Here is a 22,920-nt window from a genome sequence, read left to right on the forward strand (position 1 = left end):
CTTTCCCAAGTAGTTCCCAGAAAGTGTTGCTGTTTGCATAATATGGAATTTTTTGAAGCATATTCAAATATTTACTGTATTCCACAAATCTGAATTAATCCCTCTTCCAAAGGAACATGTCCAAACCATATCTTTGACTTCAAATTATCATCTTAATTAAATAGTTCAAGGGTCTTCTCAAAACATGAGAAAGACAGCTGCAACAAGTGTGTCTAGTATTGAACAAAAGTCTTGGGATTTACCAATACAATTGTGAAAATTTTTCATTAATTTAAGGCCGCTAAGAAATCAGCTGTATTCACTGTTAAACGATGTAATTTGATAATATCTGCCATATGTTTTTTAAAATAAATTTAATTACACAAAGAGGTACATTTTTTGTTAAATGAAAAAATATGAATTAAATGGAAAAAAATAACATTATAAAAGACAACAGGCAATGGTACATCCACAAATATATAAGTATTTTTTTTTCTTAGAACACTGTCACGTGATTGGTTTCAGTTTCCAAAAGCCTCCTTAATCATATCCTGTTTGCTTTGATCATCGTCTGTAATGAACTGGACCCAAGCGTCCACTATCTGCTGTACCGTGGGCTGCCCGTAAGCGGCCGTGAACAGCTGGAAGGCCTTCGCTACCTGTCCGGCATCCTCCTGACCGAACACCTTGAACCCAAAGGCGAATTCCTGCTCCTGTATAGGACGGTCCATATTCTCCGTGACGAATTTGGCGATGTCGCCGAAACATCGCTCCATTTCTTGGCGGAAAGCCGCTTTGTCTTTTTGGTAGGCCTCTGCGAGGGATTCCACGAATTCGTCTTTCGTCATCGACACCCCGGGACCCTTACGGAAGATGTAGTCGTTCCACCATTTTGTGTTGTCGAACTCCGCTCCGTCTACGGACCCCTTATCTCCTATTAGTTTCCGAATTTCCTCGAACTTTTTGGCAGAAATCTGCATGTCTTCAGGTGTTATTTTGTTATCCTTATCAGCATCCAGCGATTTGAACCAAATTGCCCATTTTGTCTTTAGGTAATCCATTCTACAAGGGAAATGAACCAGACACGTTTTTGTCGTTAATATATAACATTTAACAAATTATTACTTTCATCTCGAAATAGCAACAAAAATTATCTGTCTACTTCGCTTGATACCATTTCACAGTGAATGAGGGACGGGTAATTTGATTTGTTTTCAATTTAATCTTTATGTCCCTTTGGAGTTATTTTAATCAAAATCATTTTAGCTCATTTGAGCCAATGACTCGGGTGAGCTTAGCTGTGTCGTCTGCCGGTGTCAATGTCGTAATTGACTATTCGTGGTCATCTACAGGATTTTTAATCCAGTTTAATCAAACCTTGACACAAAGTATTTTTTGTTAAAAAAACTAAACAAGCTTAATTACAAAATACACCCTCTTCTTTTCCCAAGGAGAAAGTTTAGATACTAGTATAGTGGGTGATAAAAACTTTCAAGAAACAATTGAAAAATATGTATCTTGTTATAATATTGGCTACCTGTAAATTGGTGCGAAAAAAATTGAAACGAAACCAATCCAAACGAAACGAACCCCCAAAAAATCGAAACGAAAGGAAACAGACGAAACAGAAAATATTTTAAACAAAACTGAAGCATATGGGCTCCCCAGCTAATTTATAAATGACGAACGATATCTATTTATATATGTCTATCCTCTATACTATAAAACCAACTATAGTACATGTATAGAGGGTAGACACATCCAATATAAATAGATATAAATCGTCATTTACAAAATTAGCTGGGGAGCGCCTATATGAACTGCAGAGAACTTTAATAAATACTAGTAATTCAATTACGACTACATAAAAGTGACTACTAATTCATTGAAGTAAAATTTTAAACAATAAATAACAACCTGAATTTTTAAGATTGCCGTTGTAAATACTTAAGCGGTACTTATAAAAATTATATAATAATGTTTTTCACTGACGTATTCATATTAACATAGAAACTGCCAGACAAAAACTTTTTGTTACTTAGGATTTGTTTCGTTTCGATTTTTGGCTTCGTTTCGTTTTTATTTTTGGCTTCGTTTCGATTGGTTCGGTTTCGTTGTACAGGTACTCTGTATTATCAGAATTGTATTACATTACATTACATAATACTCAGTATGTAGCATCATGATGTGGTAAATTTAAGGTTTGTTTAAACCATGTGCGCATGGGTTTATGGAGGAGAACTAAAGGGGAATTTCAAAGTTCATTTTATTACTAAACTAAACATAAAAAGTCCTTTACTGGAAGATGAAGGCAACACTTTCAATAAAATGCAATAAAATGAGATATGAATGTCCGTTCCTCTAAGTTTACGAATTGCCATACAGCATAAGTAAAATTTTCATCAAAAATTCTTCTTCCGATTAATGTTTACAATGCTTTAGTAAGGCATTTTTAATAGACAACCAAAATGTTAGTGTCATTTGTTAAATTATAAGCGAGTTATAGAGTTTACAATTCTTTGCTATGTAAACAAAGTCTTTGTTTACATTTTTAATGTTGAAGTGGAAATTCTAGTTATAGAACTAAAATGAATGTGTTAAATGTCAGAAGCTGTTATTTATGCTAAAAACGAGGATATACAAACAGTTTGAAAAAGATATTTTAGAGGTATATTGATCTTACGTAAACGAAAACAGGGCACGAGCCTTGTTTACATGACAAAGAATTGTGAGTCCTGTATCTTGCTTATAGCTCTACGACTGACTCTCAAATTTTATTTAATCATTAGAAATGCATTCCTAAAGCATTGCAATGAATAAAAACAGAAAAACAGAATTTGACCAAAATCGTGACCATGCACCTTTAAAGGCTTAAGTTACAATGTAACTTCTTGAGTTAAAGTTTAAAAAGTGATACTGGTCATACCGGAATTTAAAAGTAAGCCAGATATAAATGACAAAACAGAAAAAAAACCGGGAAATGACAATAAAAATATATGGAGAAGGTGGATACGGCCACATGGGCTTTTCTCCTCCATGTCACGGACTGAAGGATTATGAAGGGCATTCCAACCCCCAACCCCCTTTCCCCCACACTCACGGCAAACCAAGTAACCAACACATGAGAAACTTTATTAAGCTCGATTCCAGAATGTATATGTCTGCCGAATGAAATGTTGCTGAAACTATAGTTAGTGAAGTAGTTCTTTAGGTTTACTTCAGATATTTAATGATTCAAACAAGCGTTAAGGAGAACATAATTAAAGAATACGACTACGTAATAAGGAATTACGACCAGTTCTTAGCTTGCCTCTTTAGTTAACGCTCAAGCATTCCTTAGTATGCACTTCTTCGGAACATACGTTTCCACTCACTTATATCAAAGGCCACATTTTTGTATTCAGTTGAGAGAGTTTGGGAGAGTTTGGGAATTATTTTTACTTTCATTTTTTATATGCCAATACATGGTACAACGCTGTATGAAATATACGTTGCACATGAAATAACATGAGAATAGCCAGATAAATTGTAAAAAATACTGTAGTTTGCAAGATAGCAGAGAGTCAGTTTTTTCCATTAGATGTGTTACATAACATTTTATTCATTATGCCGTTTATTTTCATGAACCAATATTGTCGCAGACAGGAATCAAACCCATGACCTTCCACACAAGGATGTACGCGGTGTGAAGGGAACGGGATGTAAAGAAATCGACATTAAAAGGTGTACTTTACCGAATAATGAATAGAGGAGTGTGTGCATGTGTCGAAATAAACTATGTGTTATGTGGTATTCGTCGTGACGCTTTTAAATAACTTTTTGAAGTGGTATAGTTTTATTTCCACTCACTAGTTAAACGCTGACTCGAACATGAATGCAAGCATTGGCTTTAGTAGGTACTTCGTCAATAGTTGTCACTTAAAATTTACATTAGTATTGTATGTAAAACGACCGCAAGTAAAAAAAAAAACACTCATCGTCGCAAATCACGGTTTTGAGTCCAAAATGATTGAGTCACACATGGGTTACCGACGATGAAAAAAAATTACCATCTCTAGCCTTAGATTCCTAGGTAAAAAAACCGGATATGTACGCATTCGTGCGCAGATCTTGGGGGGGGGGGGGGGCTTTGGAAAATTTCAAACTTATTAAATTCACATAGTAAAATTCTCAAAATAGGCCTCGGACCCACTGGAAAAACAAAATTATCCATCGGACCCGCCCCCTGGAAAAAATTCTGGATCCGCGCTTGCTTTCAATACTCAAAGTCCACGCGCGGATGTAGAATTCTTTCCCAGCTAGGAAAGGTCGGAGGGTTAATTTTGTTTTCCGGGGGATGTGTGGGTGATGTCCTTTTCTGAATTCCGTTTTTATCGGTAACCTTTTTATGAGAACATAATTAGTTTTAATTAATTTTCCCAACAGGGCATCGATCCTGACCCCTCTCCCTTTCTCCTTTTTAGATCCGCGCATGGACCCTCATGTACATCCAAAATCATACTCATTCTCAAAAATTCCCGAGAACAATTGGAGCATACGATACGCTCTAGTGCAAGATGTTGGCACTATGGAAATCCCTCATTAGCACCAGTTAAACGTTGTAAGATTTTAAATTAAGTTTGGCCATGGAGAACAGCGGATGTTATGACTGTGATAATAATATTGCACACACGGTGGAACAACAACAGTGGTCTTTTATAAAACACAAGCACTTGCTACACAAAACGTGTACATGTGACTTGAAAATCTAACATCTAATCAGACTAATGAATACAAGCCTAGGATATTTGGAGTTTTTAATAAAAGAAATTAGCAGGCTGAGCGAGAAAAAAAAGTACAGTGTATTTGTTTTAAACAGGTTTTCCGAACAACCTATTAACTGAAGCAGATTTTGTGAATTGCAGTTGCCGACTTCTTGACCTTTGTTATAATATGATTAAAGATAATAACGTGTGTGCACCTCCATTTGATGGAGAATAATGACTGACTTCCTTCTGTTAATCAATACAGACGGGGCTCCTAATGGAAATATTAGCTAGCTAGGCCACTGTACGGCCGTACAAGTTGAGCCTTTATACAGCCAAGATATGACGTTCATAACTATATTCTTTATCATTATAATGCACGTATGTAGTAATTTGTTTTCATTTCCTATTGACATCGGGTGACACAAAGGTTTGTTGTTTGTTCATATAATCTTTCTTTCACGGAGAGAGAGAGAGAGAGAGAGAGAGAGAGAGAGAGAATTGTGAAAACATGAAAAATTACGTTTATGTCAATTCAGCATTCCATCGTACGCGCATTATTATCTAGTTATAGATATGTCTTTAAATGACCTGATCAAATGAGAGAGAGAGAGAGAGAGAGCGCAAGCGTTTATGTCTATTCAGCATCGCATGCCTCATATTTAATCCACACTCGAACCCCCTACGAATGCAGTTTGTAAATTAAGACACCACAATTAATCTTCATTGCAAGTCTTTGCATTTTTTATTACGCTATATTTAAATGGGACGTGACCCTTTTTTTTGGTCATACGATACGCTCTTTTTAAATACTAAACCGGAATTTAGAATATAAGGTATGTGGCATTTACCACAAACCGCAAACTGTGCAATTAAATTAATGTTGATCGTTATCATTAAATATGCACCCCCCAAAAAACAAACAAACAAAAACAAACAAGAAAATAAATAAAAAATCACAAGATCTGCATGCAACTAACCTTAGTGCTTAATATCAGAATCTATGTTCCGGGATCACTCTCAGCTACTGAAAAGCATCGGCACACAACACGCGGTTAAATACAACTAGGCTAAGCCAGCACGTCAGCACGCCATCCACAATGATTGAAAGTAAACGGAATGGAAATGGATTTTAAGTTAAAGTTATTTGAGGCAGTTATAATTGGTCACATGATGATAAATGGTGAAATAAATATCAAAACATAAATAATGAATTTATTTGCACATAAAGATTAACGCCTAAATAACATTTATTTAATAAAGAAAACAACATATGTACAATGTAATGTAAAACCAAGGGTTCAGCCCCCCCCCCCCCCCCACTTTTTCTCGAAGGAAAGATTATTGTACCTAAATTTACCTTGAGAAGTTGGATTCAGAGGCACAGTAGCCCCCCCCCCCCCCCCATACGGATTAGGAATTTCATAAAAAATTATTGGTAGGGAAGATTGTTTTTTTGGAAGTATAGCTATTCCCCCCCCCCCCCCCCCCCCCACACACACACACAGATTAGGATTTCCGTGATTTTGGGAATAATTTTTTTTTTCAACATTTCTTAGGATTAGTCTAGCCCCCCCCCCCCTTTCAATTTGCTTCCGACGCCAGTGCTAAACATGAAAGTTGCTTGCACTATTCCCCCCCCCCCCCTTTTTTTTTTTTTTTTTTTTTTTTTTTTTTTTTATAAATTACGCAATCTTTTTTCTCTCAGACCTGCGAACATTAATTCATCGTAACGTAAATCTGCACGTGAGGAGCATTTGTGAAAGTGTCTTTTGAGTGCAATATGTATAATGTAATAGTGGGTTTTCCCCATCATTTCAGTTTCCTTTGTCTTCACAGGGCATGCTCCAAGTGAGTATTAGAACCATTTTAACAAGGCCTTGGACTTTCAGTAGGATGTAACTATCTATTTCTTGCGTCAAAACAAGTTAAAATGACGCTGGCTTCAAGCGAAATATACACCGATTGCGTAGTCTTAGCTCAAAAGCCAGACAAATCTTGTTGATATCAGAGAGCCATGACTGAGTGGCCTACAATACAATAGACAGCTAGCCTACGTCACATTGATGTTTGACACAACTACCCAAAGTCCAAGCTCTTGTTAAAATGGTTCTGAAGAGTACGCTTCATGTTTATAGCAGCGAAGCCCAACTAATTCTACAACGGCTTGTATAATTCCCATGCACCCTAGTGACTGAATTTACAAATTAGTGCAATCAAATAGGAACAAACAAATTAGTACAAACAATTCGGTCCTATGAATTCAGTATCGATACTTGTTGAATGATTCTATTTTTAGATGTTGTAGTTTCAATCTACATTTAAGTACTACAAGTGCTAACCTCTGGACAGTCGATCTGTGCAAACTAAAAAGCAGTTATAATTGTTAAAAAGAGCTGCCACCTGATTTAATGCACAAACTTTTTTTTAGAATTCATTTTATAAAATGTTATAATATATATTGTGATAGAGACAGAAATAAAGACGTAACTGTATTGATTGATTGGTTGATTGATTGATTGGTTGGTTGATTGATTGATTGATTTTAAATAAGCATTAGGTACTCTCCTTCGTTCCAAAGCGAATTTCAATATACAGCAATGATTTCAATAACTCGAAAGAAGGTGTCTATATCATGTGTCACAATGTAAATTTAATGAAAATCTGAATTTCCAATGTAAACTTTCTTATCGTAAGAAAGAGAGGAAATATTCACAACTTCTGTTTTTGATTAGGCCATTCATCGAAATACAATACTTCAACTTTATTTCTGCATGTGTTCGTTTTAATTTTACGCTAAAGTCAGGTCGTGGCACATGTTGAAACATCTATAGAATATGTTTTCTTGTATAACTGAAGACTTTCACAAAGATAGAAAGTTTCGATTAAGCAGTTGCTTAGAAATTTGATATTTGAGTTTGTCGAAATAACACAACTTCAACCACATTTGCATGTCTCGGCTTCATGTGATGTCATTGATAAACGAGATTGTCTCAGTAATTCGCTCAGCACTCAAGACCTTTGCGCCTCATCATCTTCAACTTATAGCTTGCTTATCTCTTCGAAAATCTAGAATCATTTTAAATTACCGGCGTTTTCATGTTTCAATTCATTATATACATACCCAACTTGCTAATTAAATAAATGATTCCTGGATAAGAAATTGCTTTTTATTATCACATAAAACATCCTTAACGTACCGAGTTGAATTCATGAGCATCTTGAATTATTTGTAGACATTTTCGTGAGTCAATTTACTTGAACGTATATCGGCTTAAAAATATACACCCAAGAAATTCTCCGTGTTCATTGTTCCAATCATAGTTGAAAAAATTACAAAAAATTTACCCCCCCCCCCCAAAAAAAAACAACCCAAAAAACCAAACAAACAAAAAACAAATAAACAAACAAAAAAACCATCAAAACAAAACAAAACATGAACACCCCCACGGAGTTATGCAACTCTAGGCGTGTATGTATACTTGTATGACTGGTGTGTGGACTTTTGCTGCGAGTGGGCCCCCGCTTCGGGTCCGAGCGCGGCGAGTGTGCATTTCATTCGGGAGCCTGTGATTTGTCCGGTTGCGCAGCAATTTCAATAGTTTTACAATTTAACACCCCCTTTAAAAAAATAACGAAGATTAAAACATATATGATCAATTAAAAAATTAAATGAAGTAATATTAATATTCGATCAATTATAAAATTAAACGAAGTAATATTAACATTTTTTATCACTTGTGATAAAATTTTCATGTTCAATGAAAAGTCCATCTTCAATAAGTACTTCCCTTACTTTGATTTTCTTACAATTTACCCATGATAAAATCTGGGATCAAAGGTCGACTCGATGCTACCAATGCAGCTGTTATGTCGTCTGTCTTGATTGTCGGTACATGTGCATTTATAAATTAATTAAAAGCATTTTCGACTGTTATAACGGTAATATTTATAAAGGTGATACATACACACCAGCACCTCAATCAAATCAATTCTCAAAACCGACAAATCCAATTACAAAAGATTATCCCTCCGAGTAATAAGAGAAGCACAAAACCCTGTATGAAACAAACTCTAACCCCTTTACTATGCGCACAATTTAGTCCATCTTGATGCGGCATTTTTGTTTGTGTAATATGTGTTACAAATTGGTGAAAATGGTATAAATGGAGTATCTCTCTCAGTTAAAGATAATAATAACGAGACAATTTATACGATGGACTCGGCATACACTAAAACCTGGCCTGGTCCCATTGGCCTGGCCTGGCCTCAAAGTTGGCCTGGCCTCACTTTTGGCCTCAAAATTGGCCTGGCCCCAAATTTTGGCCTGGTCTCAAAAATTGGCCTGGCCTCCAATTTGGGCTCTTCAAAAACTTTTGGCCTCAAATTAATTTTTATATTTTCTTCACATATTTGATGATTTTATCGAGTCTTTATTGATTTATTTTCAATGCACATCAAACATCCCACTTTGTGGCTTTAGTGTCTCATAGTGATAGTCTATTAAAAATAATAGTTACAATTGATAATATAGTACTAAAAATGCATAATTATGACTAAAGGTATGCCGAGTAATCCCTTCTAATAGAATTTTTTCAGTCTGATTTAAATTCTTAAGAACTTAAGAATGTGATTTTGCCTGCCGTTGTATAACAATGACATTATTTTGTATATATGTAGATTAAATTGCTCTAAGGATCGAACAAAAGCTATGTAACTTTTCTTTTATCAACGACTTGTTTGAGAAAAAAATAAACGAAGCCAATACTTGCTCTAATTAACATCAAAGGTCACAAAATGTTTTGCTTTGTTCAAATTCTGAAAATGACGATTCCCAGAGGAGAAAAATTGTTTCCTAAATACATGTATACAAGCAACACATCCATGAAACTCTATTCTAATCAGGAGGTGATAATTAATGACCATCACTGAGTCAAGTTATCGGAAGATGCAATGCTGCAGTTATTCACAAATGCCATTAATTAAATTAGACCGCGTGAAATGTTAAATGACAGGATAGGCAATGAATCTTACCCCTATATAGCAGATTAGCGACAGAAAACATTAACGACATTAATATCGAATTTCTGCTAGGGAGGGGAATTCGGACTTGATTGGTGTTGACAGGTAATGTAAACAAACTGCAAATTTTAAAGTGCACTAGACAGTGATAACAATTTAATGCCATGTACCAGTTTACAAATATGTTGGATATCGATCAGGTCAGTCTCTTAAAATGATGTTTAACTTTTTAATGGGAGATGGCGAGAGCAGTGCTGTACATGCATGTCATAGGTAATTATTGTGTGTTTAGACATGGATAAACTAATTAAACTTCAACAATTGGTCACTTGTCATATATATTTTTTTTATATATTTATTCCTTAAACATTAAAAAGAAAAGCATTGAATTTTTAATTTCTAAAAGAAATCAATAAAAATTCAATCTAAATGTAAGAAAATAAAGAAAATAACAATTTAAAATTTGAGGCCAAAAATATTTGAAGAGGCCAATTTAGGGGCCAGGCCAAAACTTGAGGCAAGGCCAATATTTGGGGCCAGGCCAATTTTGAGGCCAAAAGTGAGGCCAGGCAAACTTTGAGGCCAGGCCAGGCCAGGCCAATGGGGCCAGGCCAGGCCAGACCAGGTTTTAGAGTATGCCGATGGACTCCGTGCTGACTGAGATATCCAACTGTCACCCAATCCTTTGTGAATGTGTATGTCAGTAATCTCAAAGATCTACACAATTTAAGTCAATGTTTTTCAGTAAAAAAAAAATCCAGAAAGAATACTATAGTTGTGTTATAACTGGGGCAAATTTTTGAAACCCAGTCTCTAGCTGTTTACAATCTGATCTTCCGGGAGTTTCATTGATTTGCTAGTCATTCCGTACAAGAAATTGATCGGACCAACATGTTGGCCATGTTGCAGGTGGTTGATTTGGTACTCTAGATTGCATTTGGTCCTCTAGATTACATTTTGTTTCAAAATCACATTGGTATACTAGATTAAATATTTATATCAAAGCAGACTTGGATGATCATGCTGTTCACTATAAATTAATGTTTCTTATGACGTGATTGGTGACCATAATGCCATTTGTTTGCTAAAAATAAATATGATTTTTTTTAAGCATTCACGCGTTTTCTTATTATTATGGTAAAAAATGAATGTCAAGTTAAAAGAAGAATAAAATATGAATAAAACTTTAATCGAACACAAGAAAACTAAATACTTTAGAGTAGGCTAAAGGATTATTTTCGAAAGCAAAACACACAAGAGGAAACTGAATGCGAGCAGGTGGTCAGTGGGAATTTTAAGCACGGCATCGAACCTGAGAGAGTGACGAAATATTTGAGACGCTAATTTGTTCCAATATTGTTTTTTGGTTTTGCTTTATAAGTGATTGCTTTTGTCATTTTAATTGCTTTATTCAGTCCCTTGAAGTCTTCTTGAAGTTTTACTTGTCAATCTTAGCGTTATGCTATTTTTTAACGTCAATCACGCGACAACACTCTGAACGGCTTAGCTGAACATCAATTAGTATTTTCATTAACTCTACACGTTGTCAAATAGAAAAAAAAGTCAAATGCCCTCCATTTTCCAATAACCCTAACTTGCCACTATATATATACTCAATTCATGGTTATAAGATAGAGACAAGATCGAGATGGCACGCAGAGAACGTTAATAAATTAAACTCCAACAGTGTAACACTACCTATCTCAAATTACCGGGTTTGTGTAAAGAGGAAAAACCATTATCAAAGAACTTGAAAAACGAGAGGTATACAATTTGATTGATATAAACAGTTACAGCTGTTAAGAAATAAACTAGCTTGCTAGAAGTCATTCAATTTGAAACGAAACAGACACAGAGAGGGAAATTTCAAGTCTGATTTTTGCAAGACTTGAATCTATATAAATAAGATAGATGCAGTGTTCTTTGCAACTACAAAATGAAAGCAGGAGAATTTACGTTAACTTCGGACAAAATGATTTTAAGCATTATATCGAATTTCCGAGTCTATTATAATCTAAATATTCTGTTCATGCTAGCAGAATATTTCCATGAATGGTGTCAGGTGCTTTTACTCAAGATGACAATGAAAGTCAATGAATTAACTATCAAGTGAGATCACAACTTTATAACATTGAAAAAAAACCCCAACTGATTATGCAACTTGCAGTATTACGGCATAATGGTAATTCACGTTAGTCATCAACAATTTTCTGCTTGTACAAATTCGTGACCTAAATCAACACTCTAGGGCGGATATCACTCTAGAATTCATATTTGACCGCATTTTTACAGACTTATTATGTTGTACATTGATTTTTTGATGCAGTTCATCTATGCCTTGCTATTTGATACTTAGAGTCGCTTTTTGTACGAGCACCGACCGCCAGTCTGACCAACCCAGTGTAAATGTAGTGCAATGAATTTGATACAGAATCCTTATTTTGGTTTTAAATTTTTAATGTGAATCAACTTGTTATCACTTGACTCGCACTGAATATCAATAATAAATGAATAAGCGTGTCGAGACACTCTATGTTGTATAGATCGTACATTTTTGTTCAAGATAAAAGTGCACAAAAAATTGCACATTGTGACGATATTTTGAAACTTATTCTCATTGGAACTTGAGGCAGTAATTTTTGCTTTTTTTGTTAACATTTTCAGATTGTAAATTTGAATTTTCTGCTTGGCAGCATATGATATATATCTTGCCAAAACGCTGTTTTTTTTAGAGAGAGAGAGTCAGAGAGAGAGAGAGAGAGATAAAGAGAGAGAGAGAGAGAGAGAGAGAGAGAGAGAGAGAGAGAGAGAGAGAAAGATCTCTTGTACATTTTCATTTTTATTTATTATCCTTTTTTGTCTGTCATTCCCATTGGCCATACAAAGGGCAAACACCTGTACAATTTTTCGTTATAATGTAACAGGAAACACAAATGGGAAACAAATGTCACAAAGCACTGCTAGGGATCTTTTCCTCTTAGAAATGTGCAGATTCCCCGTGGCCTGACCATGTAAATGGGTACTGTAATCAATAGACAGAGTTCTTCAGAGAGAACACTCGACCATGTGACATTGAGATTCCAGATCGTCTGATAATATTATATCACATTCCCTTTGGGACATACTGCTAGAGTTTGTTTTTTACTATTGACATTTTCTGGGTAAACGGTCCCATATTGGTTTTAATGGACTCCTGGAGTCCTGGGTTTTTTATTCTGTTGATGGTTGATGGTCGATTATTGGCTGACTCATGCACTTTTTTTTCGTTCCGTCTGTCATAAAGGAGACAGGACAGCAAATCGCGAATAAAGAAAAATAAAAATCTATGATTAGATAAACTGATTTTAAAGTCTTTAAAAAAGTATGCCCTCTAGAATGTTTCATACGGGTAGGAAGTTTAGCGTCAGCGGCCGGGTTGAATGCGATCTTTTTTTTTAATCTTCACTGATTTGCTCCATACCTTTATCGCTAGATCCCCTACATGGATACTTAAAGTTTTGATATAAATTTTACCGTTAATATTATTTCAGTTATTTATATTAAGTAAAAAGAAGCATGTAAATTGTCAGAAGTATTGATCACATTAAAGGAACAGCCGATTCTTCCATTTATGTGCAATATGCAATGTATTTGAATTTGCATAAACTTTAAGATAGTATGTTAGCATTGCAGGTTTTTCAAATTCTTTCTAGAATAGAGATTGGTACCTTAATTGCCCGTAAGAAACACAAAAAAGAAAGCATTTTATTGTTTATATTAACATCTATCTTAATCGTATCATTTACATATAGTCAGTTATCTAATTGAATTATCATGGAGTTGCTCCCCCCTTTTTTGGGAGTATGTGAATGGAATAGAAATGAGAGAAATCGAAGTTATAGATCTACGCCAGGCCCCGTCCCCCCCCCCCCCCACACGGATTAGGATTTTGAAGATTTTGGAAAACAGCCTTTTTTTTTTTTGCTTGTTAAGATTTTTTGGATGAGTCTGCCCCCCCCCCCCCCACACTTTCAAAATCGATGCTACGTGCCTGTATAGGAAGTAAGTAAAAGGTCGTAAATTTCTATCATTGTCGATCAGAAGGTTCCAAAAAAAATAACAGCTAATTTTAATTTTTTTTTATTTATTAAGTGAAAAAAACCATGATTAGTACAACTTCTTGGAAGTCTGAGGTCTGTCTGTGCCCTCAATGCAGCTAGTTTGTTTGCATCGTATGAAAAGCCGTTAAAGTATTTATTGTAATTTATTGATATCACTTATTCGAATTATTGATATCATCTATTCACATGGGTAATATCACCTATCTAATCAAAAAGGTGATATCAATTATTCGAATTAGTGATATTGCCTACACTTTTGAACTGATTGGTGATATCAACTATTCAAATATTTGATATCACTTACATGTATTTGCATTTATAATTACATTTATTTAATTTATGAATGATCCCTCCGTTTGAACATTAACTTAAAAAAATATAGCGACCGCTGAGGCAAAGCATAACATTTTAATTACAATAAAACATTCAAAGAACATTTTCGTCATCTCTGCTGTGCTTCGGTAGTTCGATATTGATTGCCAAATAATGTTACAAAAATTACCACATGGATTGCGATCGCTGAATTTTAATATATTTACATTCAGACGGACGGTATATTTTCACGTAAGCTAGCATTTGAAATCTTTTATGCGGCGTACGAGCAAAAGTGAATGTCATCACACGTTTTGAATAGATTAAACAATGTACGAAAAAATGAAATTTACATAATCACTTTGATATGTACTCTTAAAAATAACCGTTAATAACATCTTTTCGTTCTCAAAAAAGAGTTTTCTCTGCTAAGTTTCTGGGACTATATTTTTTGCCACGAAAGCGTACCAAATAATATTCTATTGCTGATACAAAATATTACATGCTTATAAGTATTGAGTGCTTATTTTAGGTTATATTGTCGGTCCTGTACATGCAACACACCAGGCAGTGAAGAAAAATCATCGTAACGCGCGTCATGCTAAAAAACGACCCTCTTGACACGGTAAATTATAGTGCTATGTACAATGTAATTCTAGTAATTCATACATCAAATTTGACCTTGCAGCCATCATTAGCTTTCCGCTTCCGACTTGCGTAACAGATAAAATGAAACAAATTTGAATAATAGCGTGTGTCCGTGTGTTATTGATTTTAACATTTTAAAAAATAAATTGAAGAAAAACACAATAAATTTGAAGAAAATACTACAATTATACTACAAAAATACAGTTCTGGTGTTTAGATGATAGATATTAATAGAAGACAACTCATCAATAATGGGAGTATTTTTCAGATATAGTTTATTAAGGTAAAATCATCAATTAAAGGAAGTGGTATAACCTATTGAAATTGAAAAGGTGATATCACATATTCTAATTGGTGATATCACTCATTCGAATAGTTTATATCACCAATTCAAAAGCTAAATAGTTGATATCACCTAATCGAATAGGTGATATATATCAGAAAATGATATCAAATATTAAAATGACTTCTTATACATGTTATACGATTAGTAAAAAATAATTCAAAGTCAACAAACAAAACGAACAAAAAGACATTAAAGAAAAATAAAGCAAGATTTCCAAAGACTTTCAATTTTTTTCTAAGCATATTCTTAAGTAAAACAACGAGTTCATTTTGTTGTTTCAGTTTTTGAGAATAAGATTTTAAAAGATATTTTCTAGACGCAAATGCCCAGTGTGGCCCCACCTTACTCCTGGGAATTATGATTCGAACATACTTAAATCTAAAATGTACACTTTAAACTCACATAAGGGTCCGGATATACCATTCACAATACTAAGTATTCTCAACCCAAAATACTAGTACGCCAATGAGTAATAAGTAAAACATGCAATTTCAAAGGACGTATTCTTTTTAAAAATGGAAATGAGATTTATTTTGCTAAATTTATACACGATATTCGAGTCTTACTACTGATGATTATAAAAATTGAATATATGATTGATGAAAGATAGTGGGTTTCTTTTCTCGTAGGTGACAACGTTGCCTCAATCTTCCCAGTACACATTCTCCTTAATCCAAGATAAATAAACCACCAGATGACATTTTTATAGATAAAATGTTTTTCTCAGTACAAAAAAAGTAAAAAAAGAAAGAAAAGTAACTTAAAAAAAAGTACATTTGCTGAGTATTTCCTGTACTACTTTTTACAAGACGATAAAATTGTGTCCACAAACACACTGACAAAACCAGACCACGATCTTTTTCGACTAAACCAACAAGTCTGCGTATGAGTATAATTATGCATTTTAAAAATTAGTTTTGATTAAAAGCTGCTTTCGTATATTGACGACACATTTTCAATTAAGAATTGTTATAAACTTTATATTAAACGCGTTAACTTCAATTTCTATTAAGTCAACTCTCCTTACTTATGTAGCAATATACCTTCATCACCTGCATATGGTGTTTTTTGTCTCTCAGTTAATTCGATACACAAGGGCATGCTCTTCGTATGAACATTTTCTAAGGCGAGGCAAGCTACTGACAAACAAGTTGACAAAACAGGACTATCAACAGTCTCGTTTGAAAATCTTTTTGTACGTTCTATGGTTGATACAACGACCTTTTCAGCAAATACAATCTTCCACTGGGTCGCATGCTGACTGACGTTTTTCAAACTAATTGTTAGACCATAATTAATCACCTAATTGTCAACGGTGTTTTCCGTTTTTTCCCGATTACGACAAAGAGCACACGGCGGTCAGCAGAGGATGCTAACTCCTTCATGGCACCTGATCCTACCTCTGTCTCTTTAGAGGTCTTAAGAGGTCTTTAGAGGTCCATGTTGTCTGCTTTGAATTTGTATTTCGTTTTATGGATTTTTGAGATGGTTGATAGTTTGTTATTGTCATTTTTTCATTTAAAGCCATTATACACACTCTTTGTCATGGATATGGATAATACTGTGGAATCATTAAATTTTGTGGGGGCCAATTTTCGTGGAATGCTTAAATTTTACAGGTTCGTGGGGACGTAAATTCGTGTATTCTCTTAAACCTACAGAGGAAATATGACTTTATCCTAATTTATTATTTCATGGAGGATGTTTATTCGTGGATGAGAGGTAACCACGAATTCCACGAAAATTGAGCCACCACGAAATCTAGTGATTCCACAGTAAATGGAACAGCCATAAAACGTGTCATTTAGTGCGCTTCTGTGCCTGAATATATTATAGTGCCAGAAAGGTTTAAGGTAAATCTCTTTTTTGAGATGCGATAGATGTGACTAAACAATTATTTTTTCAAAAATACAAATCAATTTCGTTAGGTAAATAAACGTTTCATAAAATCTAACAATAATTTATTGATTCAAAATGAGTGATGACGTTTACTTGTATTATACAACGTGATCAGTTTTATACGAGTGTTATTGCAAATTGACCGTCACACATTTCTAATGCAAGCAAAAGAGGAAATATACATTGAACGATAATATATGCATATCAGAAATCTAATTGCATACATTACATTTGATACATCAATAAATCTAAATGCATAAACCGATGTACCAGAAGTCTAAATGCTGAAATCATCTCTCCGGAAGGATTTAATAAATCACATAAAAAACATGTATAACATAATAAGATAAACATAAAATCTCGAACAAAAGATTTATTAATACATCTACTTACACCCAAAAGGTTAATCCTAAAAATATCTTAATCATGTATGCAAAAATCCATTTTTTAAAAATTTGCTCACATTCGTAGATCATTAAAAATGATTATAAAGCACAGATATGAGGTTTTGGACGGACTTCAAAATGACCAACATGAAAAAGTTATAAAGACATATGTTTATTGGACGGAATCAACAAAAGAATATTGTAAAACCTTGTACAATGTAAAAATGTTATGGTTGTTGGATTATACAGGTGTATAATTAGTATGATAATGAGTTTTTTTTTTAAAATTATCACTAGTAACAAACATAAAAACTATTTAAAGGTAAATGATACATATATGTATTTGTGACCTCTTGGGTGTAAATGAACATTGAAAAATGAAAACAAAAATTATAAATTAAAGTAAGATAATTACAACTTTGACAAAAACAAAACGAGGATAAAAAAATATCCATGAAAATTCACATTTCTAATCAGGATTAACGGATTTACATAGATCATTATTTACATCTCAAAGACAGGAATGTAGACAAAGTCCTAGAGTAAAGTGTAATAGATCAACAATGTAAATTAAGAATGTACATTAAGAATTAATAATATAAGAATTTTCCATATCAATTTAAATATCAACTAAGCATTGCCATTTAATATCATATTGTAAATTCAGCACATTTTATTTCAGCCAGACATATTGAATAAAAGAATGAAAAAAAATTATCGTCAAGGCTCTTTATTGAAAGTAATTTAAAAACTGTGAACTTGATTAGTGATTTTCCCCTACCATGTAATTAAGTGCAGACATTATTGAGTCTTTTTAAAAAGATGTTGTATCGATTTGGGGACCCATCCAGCTTCAACCCCCACAACACCCGTAATATATACAGAAAATGTATGTGACAATTTGAATAATCATAAATAAAACATGCATTCTTTATTAAACTGGCTAATAATGTTATATGCATTTCAGGGGTAATCATGCAGCACATTTTCTTTCTTTGAAATTGACGATTTTAAAAATTACATCATTGTTAGAACGATATTAACCCCATAATTCCTTTTTTGAAACGTCGCATCCATCTTGTCAGTTTCAATGATTTAGTTTATATTAAAAAAGTATGCAGGAACTATGCTTTTCAAAAACAGGAAAGTTCTCAACAATATGATAAAAATTGTATAAGGTATTCAAGAAACTTCTGAATGATAAGGAAAGATAACGTGTCGATAAATTCTTTTCTGGATTTTCCCCCTTTCATCAGTTTCAAAGATATGAATTGTTCAGCTTTTATGATTTGGCTTCTGAATTAGATAACATTGAGTGAAGCAAAATAAAAATCAAGCGTTCTACATACTCTTCAGTGTAGTCTTTGATTTAAAAGATTAATTTTTCAAATGAATTTTTATCCATTGTTGCAATGTTTTAATATGATTTGGACAACTAATCTGAATCCGATAGCTGACGATTTCGAAATCTTTGATAAAGTTTAGCTCTAGATCGTAGCTGGTCTTTTGTACTACTCTCCAACTGCCTCAGTGACAACCTTTTCCTCGTTATCCTGGGAACGTCTGTATCGGAATCACTCGGTGATGATTCTGAACTGGTATCCTCTGGAATGCCCCAAGTTTTATATTGCTCAGGATATTTTACTTGTTCGTTGTCCTCACTGTCAGACGAGTCGTCCGATGAGTCATTTTGCCATGTCAGACGCCGGTGTGTATAAGGAGTTTTGTTATGCGGTTTGCGACTGAGCGCCCATGGAGACAGATTTCTGGAATGTCGCAAGGGCTGCGTTGACGATGTGGGCTCAGGAATATGGATTTGAGCCTCAATGCCAGGTTCAAGGTTAAGTTCATCATCATTTTCTTGGTCTGTTATATAAATTTTCTCTACTTCTTTCAATTCTCTCTTATATTTACTGCCTTTTTTCAAACCTTCATCCTTAATTTGATCTTCATCCTCCAAAGTCTATATTTGAAATAAACGAGAGAAAATTTTAAAAACCATGTATTAGTGACCAGCTTTTAATCATTTGTATCAAATACACTCCTAACACCTGGTTTATGTATGCCTATAACAGTTATGATCATGGTTATGTTGTTCATATTAAATGTTAATGAACAATTTTCTTAAATTGCATTAAAATGTGATTGAAGTATGATTTTCTTCATTGATTAATAGTTATAGCCGAACACTGGCATTCACAAGACTTTAAAAAAATATTTTAAGGCTTTAAATTGCCTACATAATACATTGTATTTCATTATACGTGCAATTGTTTATGATACAAATGATCAACTTGTAGAAATAGTCATTATCTAGAAAATGAACAATTTCAGACCTTTTCTGCCTCCTCATTGGCATCCTTCTCTTCTTGCTTCTTGACAGATTCAATGTTATCGTGTGATTTGGGCAATCCATTAGGCTGCAAGCCGGCACCCTTAAATTTGTTCTCTCTGGTCAATTTTGCAAACATTGTAGTCAGAAGTGTGAGGGCATCACTTTGATCTGTCGCAAACTCTTCTTCCACCAGGTTGAAGAGTTCCTCAACTCTGTTGGTTTTAAAACATTGGAAATCTGTCTTGTTATGTTCATCTACTTGAATATTTAATCATTTATGACAACTATTTTTTATCGATGTAACTAAAAGCACATAAATAACTGCAAAACAGTTTTCAGTATTTAAATCGGAAAACTTTTTCATTAGAATATGTATGGGTTGAAAAATTACTCATTAAATAACCTAAAGTTTTCACCACTCGGTCATGATGTTACTTAACAATGTCACTAGCATATGAATTTTACCTCTTCTGAACTTTAGATTCAGTCGAATCTTTTTGTTCTGATTTTTTACGTCGGAGATAGTTGGCCATTTCCTCCGTCTCAAACACTTGCAAATATTGAAGGTGACGTTCGGTAAACTGTACTCCTACACAGAACATAACAAGATAGCCAATTACCCGTCATTGCAATTCAATGAACAACATGCAATTATGCAGACTTTAATTAATCATTTCTTAAAGTCTTCCCCCTTTTTGAAACAGGTTTTCTGACTCTCCTGTACTTTATTCAATAGTACTGATAGGGAACATTGTAATTAAGATTCATTTCACATTTTAATCATCTCCTCACATTGGAAACAGTAAATTAAGCGTACAATTCTGAATTTAGGTACAAAACAAAGAACCATTTCCTCGGAGCATTTCAAAAATTACCTTCAGATCTCTTTGTGCAGCAAGTTTTCCTAGCTAACCACTTAAAACACAGATATATATGGTGGATTATACTCAGTGGGGGAACCAGGGCAGTCTTGTTGTCAAACTCCATGGTTAAAAAGTACATCTGGAACTTCCAGATCTCGTTAGATTTCTCTTCCACTTTTGTGAAGATGTGACTGGATGAAATCAAATCGTTAGAATGCGAAACGAAGAAAACAACAATTACAAGTTGTTACGACAATTGCTCAAATTTTTATCTTTTTGCACCAGTTATATTACTAGGGTTTATGGCAATTCCCAAATGATAAGTGGATAATGTTCATTAATTGAAACACAAAATATAAAATGGTCATGAATCATAACTAAGATATGCTAATATATAAAAACCAGGGAAATGATCTTATATTGATGAATATCTAAGTGAACATTTCTAATCTATAAATGTCAAAGTACGATACTCATTTTAAGTGGATTACATTGCTCCATTTTTGTTATTTGGACTAGAGTTTGACCCGTTTGTGCATGGGTTTACATTGCATTTGATATCAGACATTTACGAAATAGATACATCGACACACCGTATTGATGACATTTACATAACCAAGCTTTAAGCCTACAGTAATGCTAATATGTTTTACGGTGCTACCGTTCTGGCGAGCGCAGCAAGAATTACATATACCTTGCATCATTGTCATCTTATATATAGTTTTATTTAGATATCAACGAACGTCAAAGAATTTTTGAGAGAGTATTTCTCTACAATAAGCATGCCAAAGGTACTTAATTTAATGGTTATGATACATACAGCGCAACCCCCTTCCCAGAGAGAGAGAGAGAGAGAGAGAGAGAGAGAGAGAGAGAGAGAGAGAGAGAGAGAGAGAGAGAGCCCGGTACCTGTTTGTAGGTGTGTAATTTCCCACTTTTAAATTCAATGGTCTGACTATATGCAATATCTACATAATTTTTTTAAACTGTTTATTTTTTCATTTTATTCCTTTTATTTATTTCAAAATGTGCTATTGTTTATTTCCTCCCTACTCATGCATGCACAATTAGGTTAAAAAATGATCGATATGACAGTAAAGTATGGCTCTTGCTAATATATATACATAAAATCTCTATATTAAAAAAGATTGAAAACAAATCATACGTCAATGAGGCAGGTATCGCAGTCTATACTGAAATAGCTAGTACACGCATTACAGATGTTTGATCCACCTCTAAATTTATCGCGGGAAATATAGCGCGAGTGCACTGTGACGTCATCCATGACTTGGTTCGTCTTTGTTTACGTTTTTCGACTCAATATACGGAGGTATGGAAGCATGTAACAAATCTTTTGAGTGTCGCCAAAGCATATGCGGTACTCAAAACGTGTCTTCAAACTTTAAATCACTGTAAATTACGAGTTTAAAGTCGGCCATTTTTGGCATAGCACCACGGGTGAAAACATTAGAGAGCATTATGGGACGTAGACAAAAAATTTTGTTTGATGAACTGTAGGTTTAGCTCGTTCTTTTTCCCGCGCACACTGGTTCTTAGAGCTCGCTTCGCTCGCCGGCGCTGCGCGCCGGCGAGCTGAGCTCGCTATTAATTTCACTACACTCTGCTTAGTTAGAATAATCTAACTGTGTCTCGAGACAGGCCTTCACCACAGTTAAAATGCCTCCCATATACCCATAATGTAGCAAAAAATTCAGAATGGCTCCCAAACGATTTTGGAGAAAACTAATGAAGCTACATTGAAAATAGCAGTTAAATCATTCATAACAAACCATTTTGAGTCTGTAAATACCTTTCATCTAAAAATTAATTCATATTTATAAGAATTAACACTTTTTCACCTACGTTTTTAATTGGCTTCGAATTAAAACAACATGGTGACATTTGGAAATCTCGGGACTTTTCATATTAAATGCACTGAGTTAGAGTTATATCTGTATTTCCTTTGATGAACACTTTCAATGAAAATTTTCAGGTTTTTCTAATATCATTTTTTAGTTTATCCATGCAAATGTGATATTGTAGAAACATAAACTAAAGAGCCTCCTGTGATTAAGCGTGAATGTAATGCGCATGCGCAAGACTGTAAAAAAAAAATCAGATGATTTCCGGATTTTTAAAAGGGATTGTCGTTGTTTATTGATTAGCGAAGCTTGATTTAGAAAAAATGAAAACAAATTGGTAATCTTCATGTACCAATGATGTTTTAAATATGTAAAACAAAAGACAGTACTCCTCCGATTTCTCGGTATAAAAGCCCCAAAATT

General features: G+C 34.1%; 1 protein-coding gene and 1 pseudogene across 1 annotated transcript; both read right to left on the reverse strand.

Moving 5' to 3' along the window:
- Nucleotides 1-336: 336 nt before the first annotated feature.
- LOC128181555 (sarcoplasmic calcium-binding protein-like) lies at nucleotides 337-5,854 on the reverse strand. The gene is made up of 2 exons (XM_052849997.1): nucleotides 5,705-5,854; nucleotides 337-1,041 (listed from the first exon to the last, which is right to left on the reverse strand). Exon 2 carries the CDS (start codon nucleotides 1,038-1,040, stop codon nucleotides 501-503), a length of 540 nt encoding a protein of 179 aa, XP_052705957.1. The 5' UTR covers nucleotide 1,041; nucleotides 5,705-5,854; the 3' UTR covers nucleotides 337-500.
- An 11,341-nt stretch (nucleotides 5,855-17,195) lies between these two features.
- LOC128179631 (transient receptor potential cation channel subfamily M member-like 2) overlaps nucleotides 17,196-22,920 on the reverse strand; it is a 32,031-nt pseudogene continuing 26,306 nt past the window's right edge.

This window comes from Crassostrea angulata, chromosome 4, assembly GCF_025612915.1.
Source record: "Crassostrea angulata isolate pt1a10 chromosome 4, ASM2561291v2, whole genome shotgun sequence".
Taxonomy (NCBI): domain Eukaryota; kingdom Metazoa; phylum Mollusca; class Bivalvia; order Ostreida; family Ostreidae; genus Magallana; species Magallana angulata.

Coding starts and splice junctions, on each gene's coding strand:
- LOC128181555 (XM_052849997.1), bottom strand. CDS start 1,040: ATGGATTACCTAAAGACAAAATGGGCAATTTGGTTCAAATCGCTGGAT.